The sequence below is a fragment of the Anopheles gambiae genome, chromosome 2 (genome assembly GCF_943734735.2).
Source record: "Anopheles gambiae chromosome 2, idAnoGambNW_F1_1, whole genome shotgun sequence".
Lineage (NCBI taxonomy): Eukaryota > Metazoa > Arthropoda > Insecta > Diptera > Culicidae > Anopheles > Anopheles gambiae.
Window position 1 is genome coordinate 108103924 of NC_064601.1, and position 24064 is coordinate 108127987.

The 24064-nt window shown below is 40.7% G+C and overlaps 1 protein-coding gene and 1 long non-coding RNA gene across 5 annotated transcripts; one reads left to right on the plus strand and one right to left on the minus strand.

Moving 5' to 3' along the window:
• The first annotated feature begins 9361 nt into the window (after nucleotides 1–9361).
• Nucleotides 9362–9577, plus strand: LOC133391269 (uncharacterized). Its single transcript, XR_009764751.1, has 2 exons — nucleotides 9362–9453; nucleotides 9519–9577. It is a non-coding gene; the product is annotated as an uncharacterized LOC133391269 (long non-coding RNA).
• Nucleotides 9578–12054: 2477 nt separating this feature from the next.
• On the minus strand, nucleotides 12055–17950 carry LOC1270205 (ras-related protein Rab-8A). Of its 4 annotated transcripts, none has more exons than XM_061643724.1 (6): nucleotides 17766–17950; nucleotides 16451–17165; nucleotides 14494–14693; nucleotides 13241–13333; nucleotides 12289–12402; nucleotides 12055–12222 (listed from the first exon to the last, which is right to left on the minus strand). In XM_061643724.1, exons 2-6 carry the CDS (start codon nucleotides 16572–16574, stop codon nucleotides 12094–12096), a joined length of 660 nt encoding a protein of 219 aa, XP_061499708.1. In that variant the 5' UTR covers nucleotides 16575–17165; nucleotides 17766–17950; the 3' UTR covers nucleotides 12055–12093. The 4 variants fall into 4 exon arrangements, with proteins under 4 accessions (XP_061499708.1, XP_061499705.1, XP_061499706.1 ...); XM_061643721.1 differs by having other exon boundaries at nucleotides 17749–17950; XM_061643722.1 differs by lacking the exon at nucleotides 17766–17950 and adding an exon at nucleotides 17271–17599.
• Between the last annotated feature and the right edge of the window lie 6114 nt (nucleotides 17951–24064).

Genomic DNA, 24064 nt, shown 5'->3' on the forward strand with positions numbered 1-24064 from the left:
ATTGGACAATTGTTTAGAGTTTTTGAGGACAGTACAGGGGCATATTTGTGTTAGATTTAACATAGAAAAACGAAAGTTGAACATTTAGATTTATTTGGGGCAAACCACACATCTTTGAATTCCATTTCTACATTGTTTTCTCGAACCCACAACCCACCTAACGCACTGATTAGCACTGTTTCGAGCATAGTTCGGTTTACAAAAACATCCTTTTCTACATGGACTAATCGAATTAGAGCCGTACGATGTGTTACAAATGAAATCACGATTATTACTGCATTTTATATATATCTCATTTGTATTACATGGTACGGGTTTTAATAGTTTTAACCAATAACTTGTAACTTGAGCTATAAAAAGAGAGAAGATAAGCTCAAGATTATTTCACGTTTTGAAAATATTTTTCCTACCTTGTGCAAACAGAAGCTGCACAAACAACACTACAAACAGCAGAATTTTTGACCGTATCATGGTGGCAAGAAGGCTCTTGACTAGAAGGCTGCACTATCTTAGAAGGTTCTTTTGGTAGTAGGTAGAAGAAAGTCTCATCTGCATGCCTCTTATATACTGAATACAATAACACATGAGTTGGCTGTATAGTAGAAACCATTCCCAATAACACGCAGATACACTAATGCACCTGAGCAAAGAAAATAAGCACACGAGCAGCTAGAGTAAGTGCGAATGTTTCTCGAATGTTGTCATTATCGCATTTCATTTTGTGTTTTATTAGCTAGACTGCTCAAACATGTAGTATCATTTATTGCCTCAGGCTTAGTGTTGGAGATCCCAAAAAAGAGCAATCTCTATTCTCGAATGTTGGTGTTGTTCACCTAAGACGTACATGCTCATAACCGTGTAATATGCTTTATCCTTAGTTGTTATCGATGTGTTGTATAGTATTGCATAGTGTTTTATGCGATCGATGGTTTTCGCTTATTTTCCTCACTTAGCCGAAAGTGGTGGTATCGTTCGAATAGATCATAAAATCATCACGACATAAAATGTTTGTTTCCTCATCACGAATTATATTCTTTAGTATTTATTGCTTTTTTTTGCATGTAAGAAGCTATAGCACGAAGACGATCAATTGTTTGAAAGATTTACCAAGTGCAAGGACAATTAAACATAATATCATTCGTTTACTACTGTAACATTAATTTAGTGTACCACTGTAATGGAGACATGTTTTTTTATTTAATTTCATCAACCTTATGGTAGCGTCTGATTGATAGACTTGCTTTTCAGCTCGGATCGCTCAAATTTGGAAACAGACTTTGTTCCCGATGTCTGAATACTTGTGGTGACATTGTTTACCTCATATGCGGAACACTGTAAACTTCAATTGGATGACGTATTTGATGTCCTTGAGAATTTGCCATTTTCAACAACAACAAACGCTAAAGCCGTGCGGCATATGAGCAAACAAGATGCTTTGGTTGATGGCTGGTAAGGTTGTATCGGTGTGTCGTAATACTACTATAGCCGTTGTTGATAGGTCAATTAGACGACTGTTACCGATGGTTTTCTCTAGCTATTGCAATAATATTTATATGCTCGTTTGATGATACTATAACCGATAATCATCTATAGGAATGATTTATGATTTATAGAAATGATTAACAACGATGTAAAAAGGGCTTTCGAAAAAAAGCTCACCTTTTGGCTAACTTGTTACCATTTCGTTGCTGTTAAGGTTATATAACTACAACCTGTTGCAACAGATAACCATTTTCGATAAGAAAAAAATAATGTTAAAAAATAAGTATAATCACCGTGTCAAGAAATTGCATTAGCAAATTCACTTAGCACTTGGCAAATGCTGTGTGTGCATAACACAAAAAACTAGTTTATATGGGTAACATCTGACATTTTACGCATCTGTGGACCCGCATATTGGTACTGGTTAAATACTGCAGTAGTTAGTGACGTGCGCTAGAATAGTTAGATGGAAGTGGAGGTGTCGTACGCACACTAAGCGCTGGCCGCTTAGTTTGTGTTGTGCGTGCGAGAGGTGTGCTAGCGAGCAGCCGGTTGAGTGAGGCTCGCGGCAGGGCACGGTACGGCATGTTTCTGGCCATGGTTCTGGCATGTTTTGTAGTGTATTTATGTATTTATGTGTATGTGTTTTTGTTTTTCAAATCTGTGTATGAAATTGCTAATCTTTTAACACAATTTATTTTACGTACACCTTAGAGTTAACATTTTACATATGACCCTGTCTCCGCGCAGTGGGATCGTCCATGGCGTGCTACCACTTTAACGCATCGATTCTCTTTTGTATAGCGTACGCAGGCGTTACCCTTCTTTGCGTAACCGGACTTGCAACCACATCCTCTAACACATACTTTTGTGCAAAATATACCATCTAGGCGATCACCACACTTTGGTTGGCATTGGCTGTGGCATTCAGAGTACACCTCATTTCTTCCGCAGTTTTTTCTGGCTGGTTAAAACAAAATACAATACAGCAATTAATATCTTTAACACACAAACTAATCGGCACTTTTCGTCACTTACCATCGAGAAACTGTATCTGAATGCACGAAACAATCACAAGAATAATTAGGGCGCGCTGCATTGTTACTGCAAGGTAGAGCGTGGTAGAGTGTAGTTTTTATAGGGAATAATCTAGGAAATGATCATTTCACCGCCCTTTATATACCCCTTAAAGTTACTCAATATGTAAAGATAATATTGTTCGCACTAAAAAAAAATCACACCAACACCGAACCCTGGAACCGGTTGCAACCCTCGTTTGTATTGTTCCACTTTGTGTGGGATTTACACTAATTTCCACTCTATTCTTTCATTCGTGAATCCCATACTCTAGACGACTCGATAGTATGGTTCTGTTTACACGCTGTATTTTGTATTTCAGCACTGTCTTTGTAATTTACATACCGTGTTGTAATGTAGTTCCTCGTCAGTCGTACTATTAATTGCTTATTAGAGCTTGTCTTATAGACCCGTACTAGCAGTTGCACTAATGCTTGACACAAATTTGCATCCAAAATTCGCAACATATTTCAAGTAGAATAAACGCTTGTGAACTTCTGACAAGAATTATTAAAATTGTACGTCGTCGAACTTTTCGTAACTATTGAAAACTGACCTAACTAGACATGGTTAACTTGAAAACACTTTATTTTTAGGACTTAAAGCTTGAAACATGAGACAATTTGATTTACTTTAGTTTTATAGCCTACAAGTTTGTAAAAAAGATTTCGGGGCTTTAAAAATGTTACTTGAAATTGTTACATGAAAGTATTAAAAAAGGTAAACAGTAGCAGTCATCTTTTTATGAACTATCAATTTCAGCTAGATAAACCCCTAGTTGAACTTGTTGTGTAAATTGTACATATAAAATAATGTTTGTTTAGTAATTATTTTCAATTTATTTAACAGTTTCAGCATTTTATCAGGTAGCTAAGCTTCGAACAGTACACTCTCTCTCCAGTTACGCACCGTAGCTCAAAAGCGGCAGGAACGCAGACATTACCCTTCCGAGCAAATCCAGATTTGCAAAAACATCCACTTTGACATGTCTGCGGACAATTAGATATTAACGTGTTGCAAATCAAATTTCCACATTTACTGCATGTAGAATACACTTCGTTTGTCTTGCAGATTGGCCTTCGAGTGATGAGGCTAGATGTTTTTGCTGTGTTTGAGAAAGAACACCGTTTCAGGAGCATTTCAAGTAATAGCAATGCCATACGTACCTTCAACAACCAGAAGCTGCAAATACAGCACCGCAACCAGAAGAATTGCAAGGGGACGTAACATAATTGCAAGAAGGCTCTTCGCGTTGCACAGTCTCGCTGCCTTAAACGGTTCTTTTGGGTGATATGATTTGAAAAGTACATCGGTATGCTTCTTATATACTAGATGTAATAAGATATGTGGTGTTTGTATAGTAGAAACTTATATGCCCGAACGCACCTGAACAAAGAAGAGCGGTGTAGGGTCCTGTTGTTTCGTCACCGAGTTTTATCAGTTCACTAACACCACCATTTACAACAGGGCTTCAATGTTACGTTAGAATGAGTAAGCCAGTGTTGTGAACGTCAGCACCTTTGCCTGACATTGGCACACTGGTTTGTCGATATCATGCGACAACTGTCAGGTGTTTCGATCTCGGTGATTTGGAGGCAGTGATCGGGCCCAAAAACCGATCGTCCTCTCTTGGGGTTCAGCAGCGAACGCTTGTCTGACGTAGTCAGACAAAGTTTTAGTGTGTAGGGTTTTAAGTGAAATTTATTAAATATGTTCTAAAAGTAAGTATCCATTCAACAAGTGTACAAATGTGGATCACTTTTGGGTACAAGAGTACCCATTGATCATTTGTTTTAACAAGATTTAACAAGATATTCGCATTGTTGATCTGTTCCCTAGTTTGAGAATCAACCATTTTTTAAGCAACACAACATTTGTGCTTTCTTCTAAACCGCTAGAAAAGCTGGTAGGCAGACGCATTCTATTCTGAACTCGATACGATTCGAGTCGAGAAAATGAACTCCAAGGTGAACTTTTCCATACAAATGAACTCACAAAACTCATCAACTCAACTTCATCAACTCGACGTCATGACGACTCGATTACAAGAATAGAATACACCTAAGGTTTTTTTTTATATTTATTTTAAAAAAATTAACAAATTGCCAAGAAACCATATTTAGTACAGATTGATCTATTCCAATTTGTGCAAGTTAGTTCGAATTGGGCAGGAACGCAAACATCACCCTTTCGAGCATATCCAGCCCGGCAGAAACATCCACTTTGACAAATCGTTATCCAACATTCTGATACCCTTTTACAAGCCGGATTCGAACATGCCCTGCATGCATAATACACTTCGTTTACCTTGCAGGTTGGAGGTCGAGTGGTGAGTCTAGAAGTTTGTGCTGTGATTAAAAAAGAACACCATTTTAGGAGCATTGTACTTCAACAAGTAATACCTTACATACCTGCAACGACAAAAAGCTGCAAAAACAGCACCGCAACGAGAAGAATTAGTGGACGTAACATGATTGCTAGAAAGCTCTTCGCGTTGCACAGTGTTTTAAATGACTCTTTTGAAAGATGTGATTTTAAAAAGTACATCTGCATGCTTCTTATATACTAGTAGAATATTAGCGGCCATATTCCACAACAGGCTGATATCCGATCACAGCTGAACAAATAATAGAGGCACACAAGCAGCTAGTAGAATATGAGCGGGTGTTTGACCTGATTTGATTCTGCTATTGACACTATGGCACCTTTAACATGCTTGTTACTACGATGCAAAATTTGTCACACAACTTTTGCCTATTAGGTGCCCTGAAAAGCAAATGGATGTTATTGCTACTAGATTTCCCCTTTGCAAATCCTGAATGGTTGCCCCCTCCACGAGGAAAATAAATACCAGATTGTAGATTTTTTAGCATAATCCGTATTGTCTGAGGGTATCTATTGTCCGCCGAACATTGATACTAACCACAGGATTAAATTACGAACGAAGACACCAATCGACTGTTCCGAGCATAGCTTTTTTACATATCATGGTACAATTAGTCCTAGGGCATAATTCTATCCTTGGGCCGGTCTGGTGGCACAGTCGTCAACTCGCACGACTTAACACCATGCCCGTCATGGGTTCAAACCCCGAATGGACCGTGCCCCCATACCGTAGGACTGACTATCCTACTATGTGTAATCAATAAGTCACTGAAAGCCAAGCTCCAGTAGTGGTACAGGCAGGCCTTGAAAAGCAACGGTTGTTGTGCCAAAGAAGGAACAGTCTGAATTTGATAACTGCCAAGATCGTGTTAGTTTTAAGTATACTTAAAAGTTAGTTTTAAGTATACTAATTGTGGTTTTGATATACAGTAGAACCAGTGCCGTTAAATCACACCAGTTCACACGACTCATACGACCAGCAGACCGGTCCAACGGTTATATTTAACATATACAAATTTGATCAGATTTGAGGCAACAATTTTTTTATTGGACAGTTTTATAAAGTTTTAGAGGACAATATAGGCCAAATTTGTGATATATTTGATATACAAAAAAGAAAAGTGTTTTTCAAACATTTTGAATTATAGGGGGCAAACCACGCATCTTAGAATTCCATTTCTACATTGTTTGTTCACCCCCATAAACGCACGAACGCACTTGTTAGCACTATTTCGAGCATATTGTGGTCTACAAAAACATCCTTTTCTACATGGACTAATCGGATTAGAGTCGTACGGTCTGTTACATATAAAATCCCGTTTATTCCTGCATTCCTGATATATCTCATTTTGGTTTTTACATGATAAGTATCTTGTAATCAGAGAACTTTGAGCTTGTGCTGCAAAAGAAGAGAAGATAAGCTAAGAAGCATTTCACGTTTTGAAAATAAAATTTCTACCCTGAGGAAACAAAAGCTGCAAAAACAACACTGCAACCAGAACACTTAGTGGACGTATCATGGTTGCTAGAAGGCACTTCACGTTTCACAGTCGTACTGTTTTAAAGGATTCCTTAAGAAGGTGTGATTTTAAAAGCCCATCTGCATGCCTCTTATATACTGAATACAATAAGACATGAGGTGGCTGTACAGTAAAAACCATTCCCAATAACACGCAGATACACTAATGCACCTGAGCAAAGAAAATAAGCACACGAGCAGCTAGAATGTGTTTCGAATGTTTTCGAATGTTATCATTCTTGCATTTCATTTTGTGTTTTATTAGCTAGACTGCTCAAACATGTAGTATCATTTATTGCCTCAGGCTTAGTGTTGGAGATCCCAAAAAAGCAAGCTCTTGAGTGATGGTGTTATATACCTCAGCCGTAAACGCTCAAAACCACATGAATACACAAACCTTTGTTGATTGCTGTTTAGAATGATACTGGTGTCACGCAATACATTTCCATCAATTTTTGATTGTTGCTTCGTATCAAAACCTTTGACAAAACCAAGCGGAATGATATTGCTCATCTTTGGATGAAGTGCGAATAAATTCTCCGTAAATTTCATGGAAAAAGTTTTCATAATGTTTTCTTTTATCATTGAAACTAGGTACTGTACAGTGGTATAGGCGTCAACTTGCATGACTTAACAACATGACCGTCGTTGGTTCATGTCCCGAATGGACCGTCCCCCCGTAACAAGAACTGATTATCCGGCTGCGTGTTTCTGATCAAGTCTCAAAACATTTAAACGTATCATTTCTTTAAAGCATAGCACTACATCAACCTTTCCAAATGTTTTTTTTTCTTTCTTTAAGACCTTTAAGGTTTTTAAGACTAGGTACTTCTAACTGTATATTTCACAGTGAACGATATAGTAAGTTTATACATACAAGGCAGTTCTAAAAGTGTAGAATAATCTTAGTCGCCTAAATGTAGACATCCCAAAAGTATTTATAATTAGTGGGCTGCTTATGTTGGCGCCTAAATGACTGCATTGTAATCGCACGCAATCGGTGACATACTATTTGGAAAACACATACAAAAAATAACACAAATAATTTATGAAGTATCTTTCAGTGTGTTACTGTTACTATAAGTGGACTATAAGATTTGTTGAGTCACGAAAAACGCGGAAATTGCATTTTACATTATGCAAATTTTCAGCAATAGCTTTGTTTTATTTCCGTGTTATTTGAATGACATGGATAAATGTGCACGAACACAAATTTTATAAATCAACTTTTTTTTAAATAAAAAAAAAAAACTTTAATAATCAAACTGAACAACGGACTGTTTCGATGCGAATTTTCCGAGCATTTCGCTAAGCAACCAAAACGATCCTCGCGACCGATCACTCTCTGGTACTCACGCCACGTCAACTGCTCGAAGATCAGCTTACTGGAGAAAGAACCCATGAGTGGCTGTTTGGATTGTTCTCTCCAACCCTTTCGTTAAACGAGGAGGCCGTTGAAACGATCTAAAAACCCTTAGTATATACTCTTGTTATCACGCGTTTTATTCGACGCAGTCCATATACATCTGCTTACTCCAATGCAGGCATTCTAACATGTATTGTTCGGGTAGGGTGGAATTCTCTTGACGTTGCCAGTTCATTAACGTTGTTTAAATTATAGTCCTTTCACCAAATGGATTGAATTATATTTGTAATATCTCATGTCATGTTCCTTGTGCATGTACTCGTCGAGATTTCTCATGTTCATGGGCTCGTCGATTCACATTAGTCGATTCGATTTGTCGTAGAAATCACAGAGCTATGAGCGCTCACTTCATTATTTCTGTAAGATCAGATAAAGTGCCTAGAGAAGAATCAAGTGATCAAGAGAATATTGAAACTTTCTTGAGTTTACTTATTAGCGTAAAAGCATCATATTGGTCATCCAATTCCACCTTGCGAGCATTTACTTACTTACAAACACTACATCTAGAATACAAAACACTACATACAGGATTCAATCATTGATGATTGTAAGTGCCCAATTCCAGATACATTAGGTTCACCTGCTTTGGAAGGTATTGCCCAGCCGCCTATGGTACCAGTGTAACTGGCCATATGCATGTCGCAGTTGTGTACTGATAAGTGGTGCGCCAGATCCATTTATTGGTTCTTGGTGGGCTACGTAAATGATGCTAGGGAATACCATTGTATTCGATGGAGTATGACCCATTTTTTTTCTTGATGGAACTATGTTGGTCGTCTAGGGTGTGTGTATGACTCGACGAGTTCCGCTGAATATTTTCCGATTACACCACTTACTCGTACAACATATTTCAATATACCTTCTTCTTCTTCTTCTTCTTTGGCTCAACAACCGATGTCGGTCAAGGCCTGCCTGTACCCACTTGTGGGCTTGGCTTTCAGTGACTGATTGATTCCCCCCCATAGCAGGATAGTCAGTCCTACGTATGGCGGCGCGGTCTATTTGGGGATTGAACCCATGACGGGCATGTTGTTAAGTCGTACGAGTTGACGACTGTACTACGAGACCGGCTAAATTTCAATATACCTATCAGAGTAATATTATCGTAAAGATACCGTCCTTCTCAAACCTGTGTTGGGGTAAGAGGTGAGACTTATCATCATCATCATCATCATCATCATCTCAACTGATGACGCAAATTATCCATCTTTAAACTGTGGCGCCCACATTATCGACACAATTTAACGTTACAAGCTGGCTGCCACCTGACCAACCTTGAGTAGGTGTTTCGTAAAGAATTTTGGCGCGTGTACACGCAGCCCAACTTTGCTCAAGTGTTTTTTAGCATTGGCCAATATTTTTAGGCCACCTTCTTTGCACAGTGCAGGAATGGTAAAGAAGCTTCAAATAGCTTCTAGAACATTGGACCACCGACTACGATATATAAGCATCGCTTTACAATCTGTGGACATTCGTTCCTTCGTAATCCAACCAAGTGGTATCAGAATGTACAAAATAAGCTTTCTAGTCATCGTACTGTCTGTGTTAGTGATTTGTGTATATGGTAAGCTGTAAACTCGGGTGTCCTTACTAGTCGCTGGATTATAACACGTTGTCCCCTCACGATAGCACAAAGCCCAACGTCCATCTCGACACCGGCACAAACCACGCAACGGCCAGCCTGTAAACGAAACGAAGAATACACGGACTGTGGCAACTCGTGCACGGAAAAGTGCCGCCGCTCCGCACAATGTCCAACGGTGTGTGAAGTGGGATGCTTCTGCCGCAAGGGTTTGTTACGAAACAGTAATGGTATCTGCGTGCAACCCTACCTGTGTCCGTACAAAAACTATTTCGGTTAAACTGGAAGTTAAACTAGTGTAATAGTTCAAATCATATGTTTAGCACTGCTTGGTAGAATGTGCAAAATACAGCTTTAAGTAAACCACCAAACGTTTGTTTCACTCTATAGTACTTGCACTCCACCATCAACTGTTCTTTTTCAATCTCACGCACGATGGATTGACGGTTTGTTCATTAACCTTCTGTTCAGATTATACTCCTCCAAGCAACAGCAAAGCGCGGGATCGTACGTGAAGCTGCTCGATGTGCATCCTTTGCAGCACAGCATTCTCGTGTTGGTGGAAACGAACTGTCCGTTGGCATAGGTTCTTCACATCGATCAGAGCGGCAAAGCTGGAACGTACTTGGAGAGGCAAAGCTGGAACGTGAGGTGATCACTAGAACAGTGCCTTCTTTAGTTGAAAACAAACTTTTAGTGTGTGTGTAAAAATAAATCGAACGAGTTACATAAAACATACAAAACTAAACAACTGTGTTTGTGTTACTTTTTTCCTGATAATTTTATTTCGAAATAGTCCAAAGAAAACTACCATCAATTTTACAACGCAAATGCCACCTCCCCATCTGCTAATCGTGCTTCCGAGTCACGTAATCTGTCCATTCGTGTAAACTCGCCCGCTCATCTACAGGGTATCAAGGGATGATCGTTCTATCTGCCCATACGAACACGAATGATCGCGACGTATCCAACTTGCTGACAAATTCAATGAACTCGAATAGATTGAAGCAACGTTTCAGGGAATCAAACGTTTCTATCCTCGTATCTAGCTCCTCATACTCGTAATGACTCTTACACTTTTCTTCAGCCCAGAACCTAAACTGTACCTTTGTCCTTGCCACAATCGTGTTACGTTAGTTTTACCTTTCGCTTTAATAATTATCTTACTCGCTTATCGTTTAGTAGTATCGCCTTCCCCTGTTTTTTTTTTAGCGGTAATGCTTAAGATTTGAATGGCTCTTAGTGTTGTGCCCCTGTCTCGTGCTAAACTTTCCACCACACGTGCTCCTGCCAGCCACCAAAATTTCTCACCTTTCAACTCAAAAAACGGTGGCTTGTTTTTTTTTCTTTCTTTAATGCGTTCTTATCATTAAACAGTGATCTATTCAACTAAAATAATGAGTGGGTATAAATTTGGCTATTACATACGCTATACGTGTTACTTCTGAATGTTGCTTTCCCCCCGCCACATTCCGATACAATTGTGAGCTTGAGCGGTAGTATGACCAAGGTAAGAGAAATGAGACCTCTATCAACATTAAGTTTGAATAGTATCAAAGAATGATTGAATTCTCTCAAGTGTATTGCAGCGCCCCTTGGAGATTAGTTGCTGATGTTGTAATTAAAATCGATCGTATTATAGCCAGCTATAAACAATATATCAATTGTAACAAAACTAAAACATTACACTTCAGAAACTGATCATGATCATTCTGCACCTTTCTATGAGATCGTATTGTTTTTGATTATAAAAACTAATTACATTGATGGTTAATACATAGGACGCAACTGTATTGTGGCTGGACCAAACGAAAACACTAACAGAACATTTCTGCACTACTTAAAAAAAATGCTTAAAGGCTTGTTGAAAGACTGTGCATCCTTTTTACATGCTATTTGTTTGTTTATCATGTTGTCTTACTGGTTTTGCGTGTTATTTCACCCCATTTGTTTCATTTCCTTGTGTAATTTCTCCTTCTCTTTCCACTCGGTTATGCGTGATTTTAGCTAATTAATTGCAACGGGTTAAAAATTGTCTAAATTGATTAAATGTTCCACTTAGCGAGTGCAGCTTTCCGCGGTTCATAGTTAAGTAGGATTGACTGAGCATTGCCAGTAAAAGAAAAAATCCCCTTCCGAAGGAGAACCGTAAAATAACACGGTCAGCTAGCTCAATGCCTTATTCGGCTATGGGAATTAGGTTTACAACGGTAAGCTGCCCGGCAAGCAGCGTACGACAGGAATGATGATCTTCATCTAAAGTATTGATTTTTGTTGTTGTGGTATTTAAAATAATTCAAATTAATCTTTTAGCCCTGCGTTTCTTCTGCATCCCGCTTGCTGCCGTTCGCGATCACTGCGTCTTCCCAATTTGTGCTCTGCATACTGTAGTGACGAAGCGACATTCGGTACAATTGCAGGGGTAACTATCGCAACCCTTGCTCTTTCGGTCCAAATGTGCCAAAATGCACCTTTCGCGACCAAATCATGAAGATTGTTTCTCCTTTTGTTTAAATTGCCGCTTACGATGTAAGTCTTGTGTTGAAAGTTTTATTAATATCTTCGCCATCTGTAGCTCGAAATACGTTGCCTCGAGGTGTTTTCCTTCGTGTGGCAACCACTTTAGCACGAACAGCGTCCACCGTCCCCACCACTGCCTAACGTAAATGGGCCCAGTCCGTTCGAGCCGGGTCCGTTCTTGATCATATCCTGCAGGCCCTTCTGACGATCGCCATCATCGAAGTTTTCACCCTGAAACAATGCAATTTGGGAAGTCAAAGCAATGAAAACATAATCAGACGACCATGTTATGCTTACCCGATGTTCTCTCTGTTCGCGAATCTTTCGGGCCAGCGTCAGGAATGCGTCCTCGATGTTAATATTCTGTTTGCACGACACTTCGAAGAACGGCATGTCAAAGTTTTCCGCAATCTACGGTGTGAGGAGAAACGGAACTAGCTTTATTAAGTGTTGGGACTAATGAATCAATTAAATCAATCAAAGGTTTTACTACAGCACTGTGTGAATCATAAAGCTGTTTCCACTAAATGTTTACACGTCTGTGTGGCCAATCAATCCACTTCAACCGCTTAGTCTCAGAATCCACAGGTCAATGCCTTCCGTTCGGTGGCAAACGCGAAGGCAAGCCAGGGGAATAATTTACCATTATTTTAGTTTCGTCTATCCCCTATGGTAAGCAACTCCCCTTTGCTAAGACGGCATCGGTTCGTTCCCCCTAATGAACAGTCCTCCGCGTCTAGTTAGAAATCAAATCCCAGCTGAGGAATCGGGAGGAAAAACCCACGGCGCCACCAACACATTCCGTGTGTCGCCCATTTGTCTCGGTTAATATTCCTTTCCATTTGGCCCATTTCCGCCACAGGTACTTTCCTCTGGAGGTGGAAAGCTTCCACGAGGGCTTTACCTCATCGGTGCCATACATTCGCGTGGGGTAGGAGTAGTAGTGTAGGAATGGGTACTGCGACTGTGGAAAGGACTGGAACCGCGCTACAGTACGTACGATTCACACCGATTAGTGGGTTGAAATGGCGTCAACTGAATCGGAAGTTTGCCTTTCCCTGGCCGAAGCGTGGCACCCTCGTTAGTATTCAGTATTTTGTCTGGGGCTTTTTTTTCACCAAAACAAAACACACGACAAACGCAAGCGTTTTTCGTAGCGACAGTGCAATAAATTAATTTCAATTAATTCCCCATCCAGGTAAGAGCACGTAAGAATCGAGAGTGGGGTATCGTAACGGTTCCCTCGTACCTTTTCGCCTCGTTCTTTGTCGACTGCTCGCTGTGGTGGATTGCATTCACACTTATTGCCAGCCAGAACTTTCACCACATCTGGAGCCGCGTTCTGTGGAGTTAGAGAGGGAGTAGAAAGAAGATGTATGTAAAATTTAATTATAGTGAATCAGGTTTGGTTGTGCATATCGCTGCTCTAATGCAAATGCACCAAGCACAAACAATAATATAATATGTTATGAGGCAGTGAAATGAAAATATATCTGATAATAATAAATTTACTGATTTTTTTTACTATATATCACTTTAATTTCTAAAAATCATAGTATGATTAGAACTAAAATATACTAAGAATGAATATGTTTGCAAACGTTTAGGCCTATACAATAAATATTTGCCTTTGTATACAACAGTGTTTTGTTATAAGACAACGAACGTGATCAAAAAACAATACTTCAACATGGACAATACGATTTTTGATTACATTCAACTATATTGCCTAAGAATTATAACATATGTCGATTATGGTAAATCTATCTCTAAACGAATACAAAATAAAACAACTTATTCGTAGTATTCTCTTCCTTCGTATGAACAATACTATATTTATGGTATTTTTAGTCTTAGAAATCTTATGGTCATGAAAGGGTTAAGTAGAGCAATTATAACTACAATATACTAAACATAAATAGATTTGCATACTTTTAGGCGCTCCTACACAACAATCATTTGTTTATCACCGTTTCATAAGACTTTTTGTGTTTGTTTGTTTAAAAAGTTATTCTGGGGATTTTTTTTTACTTGTTTTACTGTACTGTGTAACACTATTAATGTCTAGTAAATCAAATTTGATCTAAAATATACTGAAAATCATTCGTTTTGCATACTGTTAGGCGTTCTTACAAAATCGCTATTCAAACAGACATGTAATGCAATTTTCAATCATTTATTATCCAATTTAAAGCTCTTTTATACTTTCATTTGAATCTAGCGGGCTGTGTCAAAATTTGATTAGATAAATTGACACAAATAAATTCGATACTAATAGATCGAAATTAAGCGATATTTGGTCCCAAAATGGGAAATTTCTGAAACAAAAATAAACAATAAAAAAGAATACATAGAAAATTGTATGATTTAGTCAGTGTGATATCACGTTAAATTCACTTTTTAAGACAAACTTAAATGGATAAAGTGATCAAATATAGCTCCAAAGATGCTGTAAAGTCAGTGTTCTATTTAGATGCATCTCACAGCACCTTTACTGCTTACCTCTTGAATGTTCCGTAGCCAGTAGGACAGGTTGTTGAAAGATTCCAGGCTCGTCACGTCGTACATCAGAAGTATGCCCATCGCACCACGGTAGTAGGCAGTTGTCAGCGTCCGGAACCGCTCCTGGCCGGCCGTATCCCAGATCTGTAGCTTGATCGGCACACCGTCCAGGTTGATGAGTTTCTGCTTGAAATCGATTCCTGTTTGCACGTGTGTATGTATGTGTGTGTGTTTTGTCATAAAACAAACAAGTCGTAGGGAAGGAAACGTACAAAGAGAAGAAGAAAAAGGTAGATTGGAATAGGGATTCCCAATGGAGGAAGCTTTTGTTCCGGTCGCAATAAAAGCGACCCCACTCCGATTCGACCGAGAACGTACGCTCGTGGTGCTGAAGTTCAAATTTTCCAATTTCCAGCAGTAGCTTTGCGGGTTGAGTTTTGATATTTTAAAATCATTGCCGTGTTTTTGCATTCTTTTTGGCTGTTCCCATTTGCTCGTGCGACGTGCGATCGGGCGAGCAAATACTATCCATAAAACATGACGCTTTATTAGATCCTGCTGGCTGAACCAGGCCGCACCTGGTGGGGCATGATTTTGGCGTTTTCTAACCATTCGCACAGACCAGACGGTTCGCAAACAGAGTCGTTGTGTCAACGGATCGCTATTCGTTGACCATATGTCATGCATCAGGATGGTCGAAGGAAACTTGAACTCCCGCATCCTAGACAAGCGGTATCACTTTTTCGCTAATGGGCGCTCTCTGTTTCAAATTCACCGTCCTTAGCGTGAGGGATATAAAATTCATGTCTTGTTCTATCTCTCGTTCGTTTTGTCTCCGATGCGGCCACGGGGCCACCGTATGAAGCAAGCGGAAAAGCGGTGGTAAACTGCACTAAAATACGACACCGGGACCCGTAAATGTCGATCGTAAAAAGTGTCTCGTCGATGTGGTGGAAGATGTGCGAGGGTGGGGGATAGTGGGTGGTCAATGTGATACGCGAGTTTCGGTTCCGAAAACTTTTCCGAAAAAAAAAGAAACCAGTTGTCCGTTCCGGCGATTTGGGTGTGTTTGTAGGTTCATAAAAAAGCATCGAGCTGTACACAAGTCCTGTTTTGTAGTATTTCACACTATCCTGCTTTGCCTTCTGCCTTAGTTTATGATGAATTCAGTTTCATGCATTTCTAGTGAGGCAATTTAAAGGTTATTTTATATAAAGTCAATCAACTAGTAAAAGCTGTTGATACTAGCTACTATGTCTACTACTATACATTGAAATCTTGTACTTTTCCTTGTCCTTCTTATTCATAATCAACCGCTTTTCTTTGTTTTCAACATCTGTTTAACAATTAAAGTATGTTTATAAAAATTAAATCTTTTTGTTGGAGTGATAAAAAATTTCAAACGTAATTACATTTAAATGCCAGTGAATGCAGCCATTCATTAGCGAAGGAATTAGTGAATCGTTCTTCTCATCTGCCCTCATTTCCTTCCCCACACAAATGCATCTTATAATTCATTCCGGCACGTATCACACATATATCAAACGGATGCACTTTTCCACCATACCCCCCAATGTCGATGATGATGATGATGATGATGATGGTGATGAGGGGCGATGGTGATGATGCGCCCAGCAAGGGCACATCTCTTTGCATGGCGTCGATGCATCATTGCATATGCAAAGTGCAATTCACCAGAGCCCGCCCCTCCCACTGCAATTATCTGCACGAAACGCGCGATGAATCATCGCATCGGACGATCGACGATTCAAAAGGAAGGAAAATATGACCATGGAAGGCAGACCGAAGGTCAGAGCAGGATCCAGACAGGAAGCTTGCTGGAAGAAGCGACAGTAGGTTTATCGCAACGGATCTGTTCTCCGCGTTGTGTTGGATCGATTTTGCTTAATTGATGAAAGAATTGTATCCCAGTTTTTTCCCCCCATAAATAGCTTACCGATCGTGGAAATGTACGTGTCGTAATACCGCTCGTCACAGTAACGATGGACGATGCACGTCTTGCCAACGTTGGAATCGCCCAGCACCAGCACCTTGTACGTGGCCGCAAAATCGAGTGCCATTTTGTCCGCTGCACAGAAAACCACACACCAAAACAGCTAAAACGGATGGTTGCCTTTTCCTCTTTTTTTCCCGCCCCCTTTCGCTTCCCGAATGGGTTGGGTGAGTCACAGCAGGAGTGCAAACGGAGTGCGCTTGGCTAAGACGAGACGAGACGCGACGAGTCTTTCTCTCCGGATCTCGTGCCACTTTGCTTTGTCCGCAGCTGGATCCGATGGAAATGGGTGTCTTTGTCTGCTGCTTAAGATTTCCTTCCGGCCGGGGGAAGTGCTAAAAAACAAACACGCTCCCACTGTTTCCACGTCGTCACGAATCCAGAATGTACCAGGATTAGTAATGATGTTTTGCTCGTCCTGCTTCAGCGCTGGAGAGTTAATCTTGATGCACGAATTGATGCTGCTCTTGCAATATTGATGGCAATCGCTTATACACTCACACAAACACACTGAAAGAAGGTTTTCACTCGTATTTGACGTGTTTTTCTTTGTCACTGGGAAAATTTGCGTTACGTAGTACACCCTGTCGAACCACTTGTATGTCTGTAAATGGTTCTGTTTTTGCGAGAGAAAAGCAACCTGCCCTATGACACGAACCTACGGATTGAAAATACACAGTAAATATCACTTTTAATGTGCTTTTATGGCCATACAAATTTTCTCGTTTTTCACTCAAAAAAAATCCCTGACATTGACATCCACCGTTGAGCCAGCCGAACCGTCGACGGACCAGAACCGCAGCTCACTTGCAACTGTGTTTTGCTCACGCGAACCGAACGCAAAGTTTTCCTTGTTGACTTTTCCTTACATCACAACTGCGCGTTCCGAAGGGATGTGCATGTAAGTGTTCGTGTCTGTTGTATGCAGGCGTATGTTTGTCTGTGTTGGAGTGTGTTTGAAAGCTTGCAAACGGCCGGAGGGATTTTTTATGCCATGCAAACACTGAACGCTCCTCTGTTGACGTTTGCCTCACGGCACAGGGAAACGGACACAATGCACACACTTGCTTACGATATGTTGCGATAAACAAACTTAACGTGAATGTGAAATGAGTTTGTTGTAATTTGAAAGATAATGTTTTAATACAAAGAAATGGTCAAAAAATCAATTATTCATCTTAATTTGTTTCTCATAACAAAAAAAAACTGTAGCAATAGACCTGACAACTCCCAACTTACACAGCTCCTTTTTGCTCACTTTAAGCACTTTTCTGGGCAATTTTGATGTAGCTGGGAGTGATCAGTTACTGTCACTCATGTATGGTTACTAATAACACCTAGTAACACCAAACTGCTACAGTAACTACACCGAAACTACCTTCACGAAACCTACAACCGTTGGTACCGTCACACTGTTGTTGTGTTCCTGGTTCGCGACACAGACTGTGCACGGATTGAACACAAAACAAAGTTGCAAAGGAAAAATCAATACAAAACCGATTGAACGCATGCGCATTTTTTGCGCGAGCTTTTTCGTCCCACGTGTACACAGCGCCATGTGATTGGTGCGCAGTGGTGCCATCTGGTGGGAAAACGATTCCCAACTGCTTGAATGGGGCGGTTAGTAATTTGAAAAATGAATATTATAAATATGTCGCTGAATTTGGCTCTTTGTCATCGAAGTTTGATTCTATGACATGAATTTAATGACTGTAAGTCAATAACTTTGCCTGCAAAGTCCGTTTTGGACGCTATGGGGTGTCATTCTTTGACCCCGCACGCATCTGAAAGAAATTGCCACACTTTTTTGGCCATCACGGTTAGAGTTCGACTGATAGAGGTGTAAATGTTTGTCTGTTGACTCATGGGATACTATTATTGAAAGTACAATTAAAGTTTAGTAAGTGCGGGTGAAGATAAACCCATAAAAAATCGACAATTTTTGTCCATTTTTTTAAATTACGTCAGAAATTTTTCATTACTTTAAGTTAGGTCCAGTGACAAGAGCCTTCCCGACTTGATAGTAACAAAGAACTAATCATCATAAGACTAAGATAAAGCGTATAAAAACTGGCTGTTACCTGTATAGCGACCATGGCAGCAAGTTACACCGGCTTCAACCTATTAATAAACATAAAAAAGTCTTCATCAGCGAGCACCTGCGTCGTCTAAAAACGGTTTTCATGTAAATTAGTTGTCATATCTTTGTTTCCGTGATGCACTTTTTAATAATTCATTAGTCGTCAATAACACTCATTGTAGCACCCGTTGCAATGCACCGGGGCACGTGCTTAGTCTCGTTTCAACATGTCTCGCATACAAACGGAAAATCGGGCCCATTTCCGAGCTATCCTGATGGATACGTTCCAGCCAGCGATTTTCCTTTCGCAATGGTCCTGTACCGCTCCATATCCTTTGGATCCATACCAACGCGCTACACGCAACTATCAAGCAAAGTGCTCACGACTGGTGGCATTATTTCGTCGAACGCTTTCCCTACTTTTGTTCACTGTGATCTTAGCTGCACCGTTCCTGCTGTATCATCTATACTCCGGCCAGATCTACGCCTACACCATACCACTATCCGTGAAGCTGATGTACTACGTGCAGACGGCCATACAAACGAGCACCATGGGATATATTCTATTGGTTTACCAGTTTCGAACCAATTTCCATAGGTACTACTTCGATCGGCTCGTCGGCGTATTGGAGCAGTTTGGTCGAGCAGACATTAACATACGTCTTGGTGCGCTGCAAACAAACATCCGTCGTCTGCTGCCAATAATCCCACTGCATATTGCTCTCGTACTTGCCGCATACATCCTGCACGATCAATCGTGGGGTGTACTGGCCAAGATCGTGATCTTCCTGGCAACGCAAATGATGGCAACGAGCCTTACCCTTCTCTACTTAACCATCTTTGGAACAGTGTCCGTTTTGTTGCGCCAAATGAACGACACATTGGAGGGCATCCTTGTGGGGCCAATAAGCGATCCAAACACGGACAAGTCAGCGGCGTACTTTACAACCCCCGTACGCTTAACTCGCGACGACGATCGTACGATCGAAAAGATCCGTCTGCTGCAGTTACAGCTGCTGCAGATAGTGCGCCGCACAAATGGTGGCGAGTATGGTAGACTAGTGATCATGATACTACTGGCCACCTTTATCTATCTCAACACCGAGCTGCTTCAGCTGTATCAAGGCGTTAAGGCGGGCGCGTTTACGTTTGATGTGATTGGTTCGAAGGTACTCAATTCAGCGCAAAAGATTTTGATGCTGTTCCTGTTTGCCTATCCCAACCGGATGATTCAGACGCAGGTCAGTGTACTTACTTACTTATCAGGCTCTACAACCGCTTTGCGGTCTTGGCCTGTCTCAGGAGTGTCCGAAACGGTCAGTTTAGTGTGGTATAAAGCCAAAGTCCACATCCTTTTCTATATATTTTCATTTTCATCTAAACATCAGAATATACGTGGTCTGAAGCTGCTGTATCAACTAAACCAACCTGGAAACGATTCTCGTTCGAATGAAATTGTAAGAAAAATGATCTCGACATCAAACTGATTGCTCTTACAAACAGTTTTGCTTTTTGTTTTTCACAGACAAATCGCTTCATTACGCAGACCAACCTCTTTCTCGAGAAAGCCCACGAAGCTTACGGAATGATTTCCATCGACATGACACTTATTCTGAGTGTAATGATAAGTGATAAGTGATTGTGAGGGAAATATCATCACTTAACGATAATGTGCTTCCCATCCCTTCCAGATCGTTGGCGGCTTGACTAATATCCTTGTAGTGCTGGTACAATTTGCTGATGCGAAGCCATCACCCAACTAGGTAAATTGCGTTGATTGCAACAAAAAAAGAGTAGAATGCACATACAGGTTCATTGAAGAGCTTAATAAAAAGTCTCAATAAAGTAGATTGATCAGTTTAGTAATGAGTTACAACAAACAACAAAAACAAAACATTAATTATGGATAATCTCACGTACTTGGTTATAAATTACATCGACTAGACAATACTAGTTACAATTCTATCATCTAACATTGCAGTTTCAACACAAAATGTGTCTCGTGGAGCTAGATGCAGCCTTTTATCAATACTTACTGGAGAAACAGTTTCTTCCACTCTTAAACGTTGCACAATGTTTCGGGTTTCTTCCCTATCCGTTCTATTTTCAACGTCAAGCCGAAGTGAAAAACACTGTCCTTCAGAAAGTGCTTACAATTCTGAACCGAACATTTGGGCTAGCGATGATCGGAACTGTATTGACCTGCTGTGTGTCCCTTTACGTCTGCTATCCCAGCTACATGTACGAAGAAGACTATCCACCTGTGCTAAACATTGCTTACCATCTGGAAAATTGGCTCAAAATAGTAACCGTTCTCGTTGCCGTGCTACGCCCTCTAACTAGTACAGCATACTTTCGCGAAACGGTCAATAGTTTGGTGCAAATTATGGTACAGTACGATCAAGGATGGCGAATTGAACGTAAACTAGCATCTGTGGCTTCCGTATCGAAGCGCTTATCGGTAGTGTTTTTGCTGGATGACTTTACGATCGCCACTGGGCTGTATTTTATCGTCGAAGGTGCACCTGCAACGTTGATCAATCTGTGCTACATTCCACCGTTTATTGCGATCGTCATTAACGTCCTGCACTACTACGCACTATTTGGAACAATCAGTGGAATTATGAGCTGTTCGAATGATACGCTTTATGTCATCACCGTGGAGGGAAAGAAAGATCGGCAGCGATCGTGTAGCGAGCGCAGGCGAAAGAGCAATAAAGTAGAAAATGACATTGTGACGATCGACAAGCTGGTCCGGCTGCACAAAGCTCTCTTGCACTTGACATGGAAAACCAACGCACACTACGGTGTACTGCTGCTAATCATTATGCTATATTCGTTCGTACAGATCAGTGTGATCCTGGCGGAGCTGTACTTTGACAACTACGATCTGCCTTTAGTATTCGTTGGTATCTGTCTCACACACGCCGCAGTATATTTCATGTTCTTCTTGATCATTGCTCATGCGAACCATGCAATTATAATGGAGGTATTGAATGGTACGCAATGAGAAATTAAGTGAAATTATGTGAAATTATATCCTCTTCTTGCAGAACGAGCGCACGCTACTGCTACTTCTTGATATTAACTGCATTTGGAACAGTGAACTGAACGGCATGGTAAAAGTTCCATCCGAAAACTATGCAAAAGAGTGTATTTAAAGAACTCATTTTCTATTTGTTAGGTTGATTACTACTTTATGCAAGTATCAAATCTGCAGGACACCCATCAGGCATGTGGAATGATTAAGTTGGATATGCAGCTCGTACCTAATGTACGTAAAAGGACTAACGATGTACCGTATCTAGTTCTTAGTTTAACTATTCGTTACACTTGCAATTTGCTCACAGGTTGTAGCAGTGATCACTTCGATTCTGTTTATACTAATGCAGTTTTCTGATGCAGATCAGAACCAGGACATCGAGACATTGTACAGATTAGACAACATATACAATATTAGTGTGGAAACCTAAGATCCTTATTGCGTGAGCGATACTGAACTCTTATCAACAGTTCAACAACAATGTTCGGTGTTACAATCAATTATAATACATAACAGTTTTCAGTTCCTAGTGTGGAAGATACTACATTCCTCAACGATCACTCCTCTGATTACTCTATCCTCAACACGCAAAAGTTGATGATGTTATAAAACGCTACCAATTACTTCATACACGTAGGTCCCTTCAATACTGGCCATGGAGCACGCAACTCCCATGTACCTGTAGTGCATGTTTTAGTACTTTATTCATTTTGCAAACGTACTGCCATCAGCACTGTTTTAAACACGAGGAAGCCAGAACCAATGGTCTCAGTCTTTCGGAAAAATGCATCGACTAACATCGGAAAACTGTGCCTATTTTAGAAACCTTCTAGTCGACACCTGCCGGTTGGCGATACGCCTATCCCAATGGTGCTGCACGGCTCCCTACCCACTCGATCCTTATCAACACATCAAACCGTACCAGCAATCAAAATCCTTCCAAACAATTAACATCCTCCGACGGCTTCTCGCTGCGTTGCTGTTCGGTATTGCGCTTTCCGTTCCTTTTCTGTTGTACTTTCTCAAAGCTGATCATGTGAACGCCTTTAAGATCCCGTTGTCCATTAGACTCATGTTTTATCTGCAAGCTTTGTTGCAGATGGGCTCATTAAGCTACGTGCTTTTGGTGTACCAGTTTCGTTCCAGTTTTCATCGGTTCTATTTCGATCGACTCGTGTGCGTGCTGGAGCACTTTGGACGGCGAGATATTGACAAAAGTTTGTCAGCGCTTCAAACTAACATGTGTCGGTTACTGATCGCTAGCCTAGTGTTTGTGACATTAGTCTTCAGTGCGCTTGTTGTACGCGACCATTCGTGGGCCAACCTGCTAAAGGTTGTGATCTACCTAGCGACGCAACTGATGGCAACGAGCTTTACTCTGCAGTACCTGACCGTGTTCGGTATAGTGGCCGTGCTGCTACGCCAAATGAATGACACACTTGAGCTTATCCTTTACGGTACAGTGGTGTACGATGAAGGTACAAAAGGATCCCACTCACGCCTTCGTACGCCGGTACGCTTCACGCGTGACGATGAGCAAACGATCGAAAAGATACGGCTTTTGCAGCTTAAATTGGTTCAAATCGTGTTTCACACCAATGGGGGAGAATATGGTCTACTGTTGATAGTGGTTCTGCTCACTACCTTTATCTTTCTCAACACCGAGCTGCTGCAGCTGTACCAGGGTATCAAGGCGAGCGCCTTCACCTTCGACGTGATCGGCGCAAAGCTCACTAACTCGGCACTCAAGTTCGGTATGATGGTTGCATATGCGATTGCAAATCGAACGATTCAGACACAGGTAAGTTGAGGCCACCGTGGGTTGCGGTACAGTTTAAACCACATTGTTTGTTCATTTTCTACTCACAACAGAATTTACGTGGATTAAAACTTTTATTTCAACTGCACAGTTCCTCCAGTAGTTCACGATGTCATGAAATTGTACGTAAATTGATGTCGACTTTGGACGGGCTTAGGAAATACTTAAGATCTTCGTCTCTTCACTTCACAGACAAATCGGTTCATTTCACAGACAACACTCTTCCTTGCAAATGGACACGAAGCGTACAGCATGATTTCGATCGATATGACCCTGATCTTAAGTGTAATATGGAACGATTTTTGTTCGCTTATAGGGTTTTCTAGGGCTTCTAAAACTTTTGGAACATTTTCCGTATTCTTTCGCTCTGGAATTAATGCCAATTAATTAATGACCTTTGGCGCGCTAGTAGTATACCATTCCCGAGCAAAGGAGTCCAGAAAGTGTCCCAAAGTATCAGAATCCTTGAAATCCTCAGTATAGTAAACTCATTAGCAAATACTCCTTGTGTTCCTTACAGATTGTTGCCGGTTTAACCAACATTCTCGTAGTATTGGTGCAGTTTTCTGACGGAAAACCCTCATGCAACTAACTGTAGTAAATTTTAAGCACTAC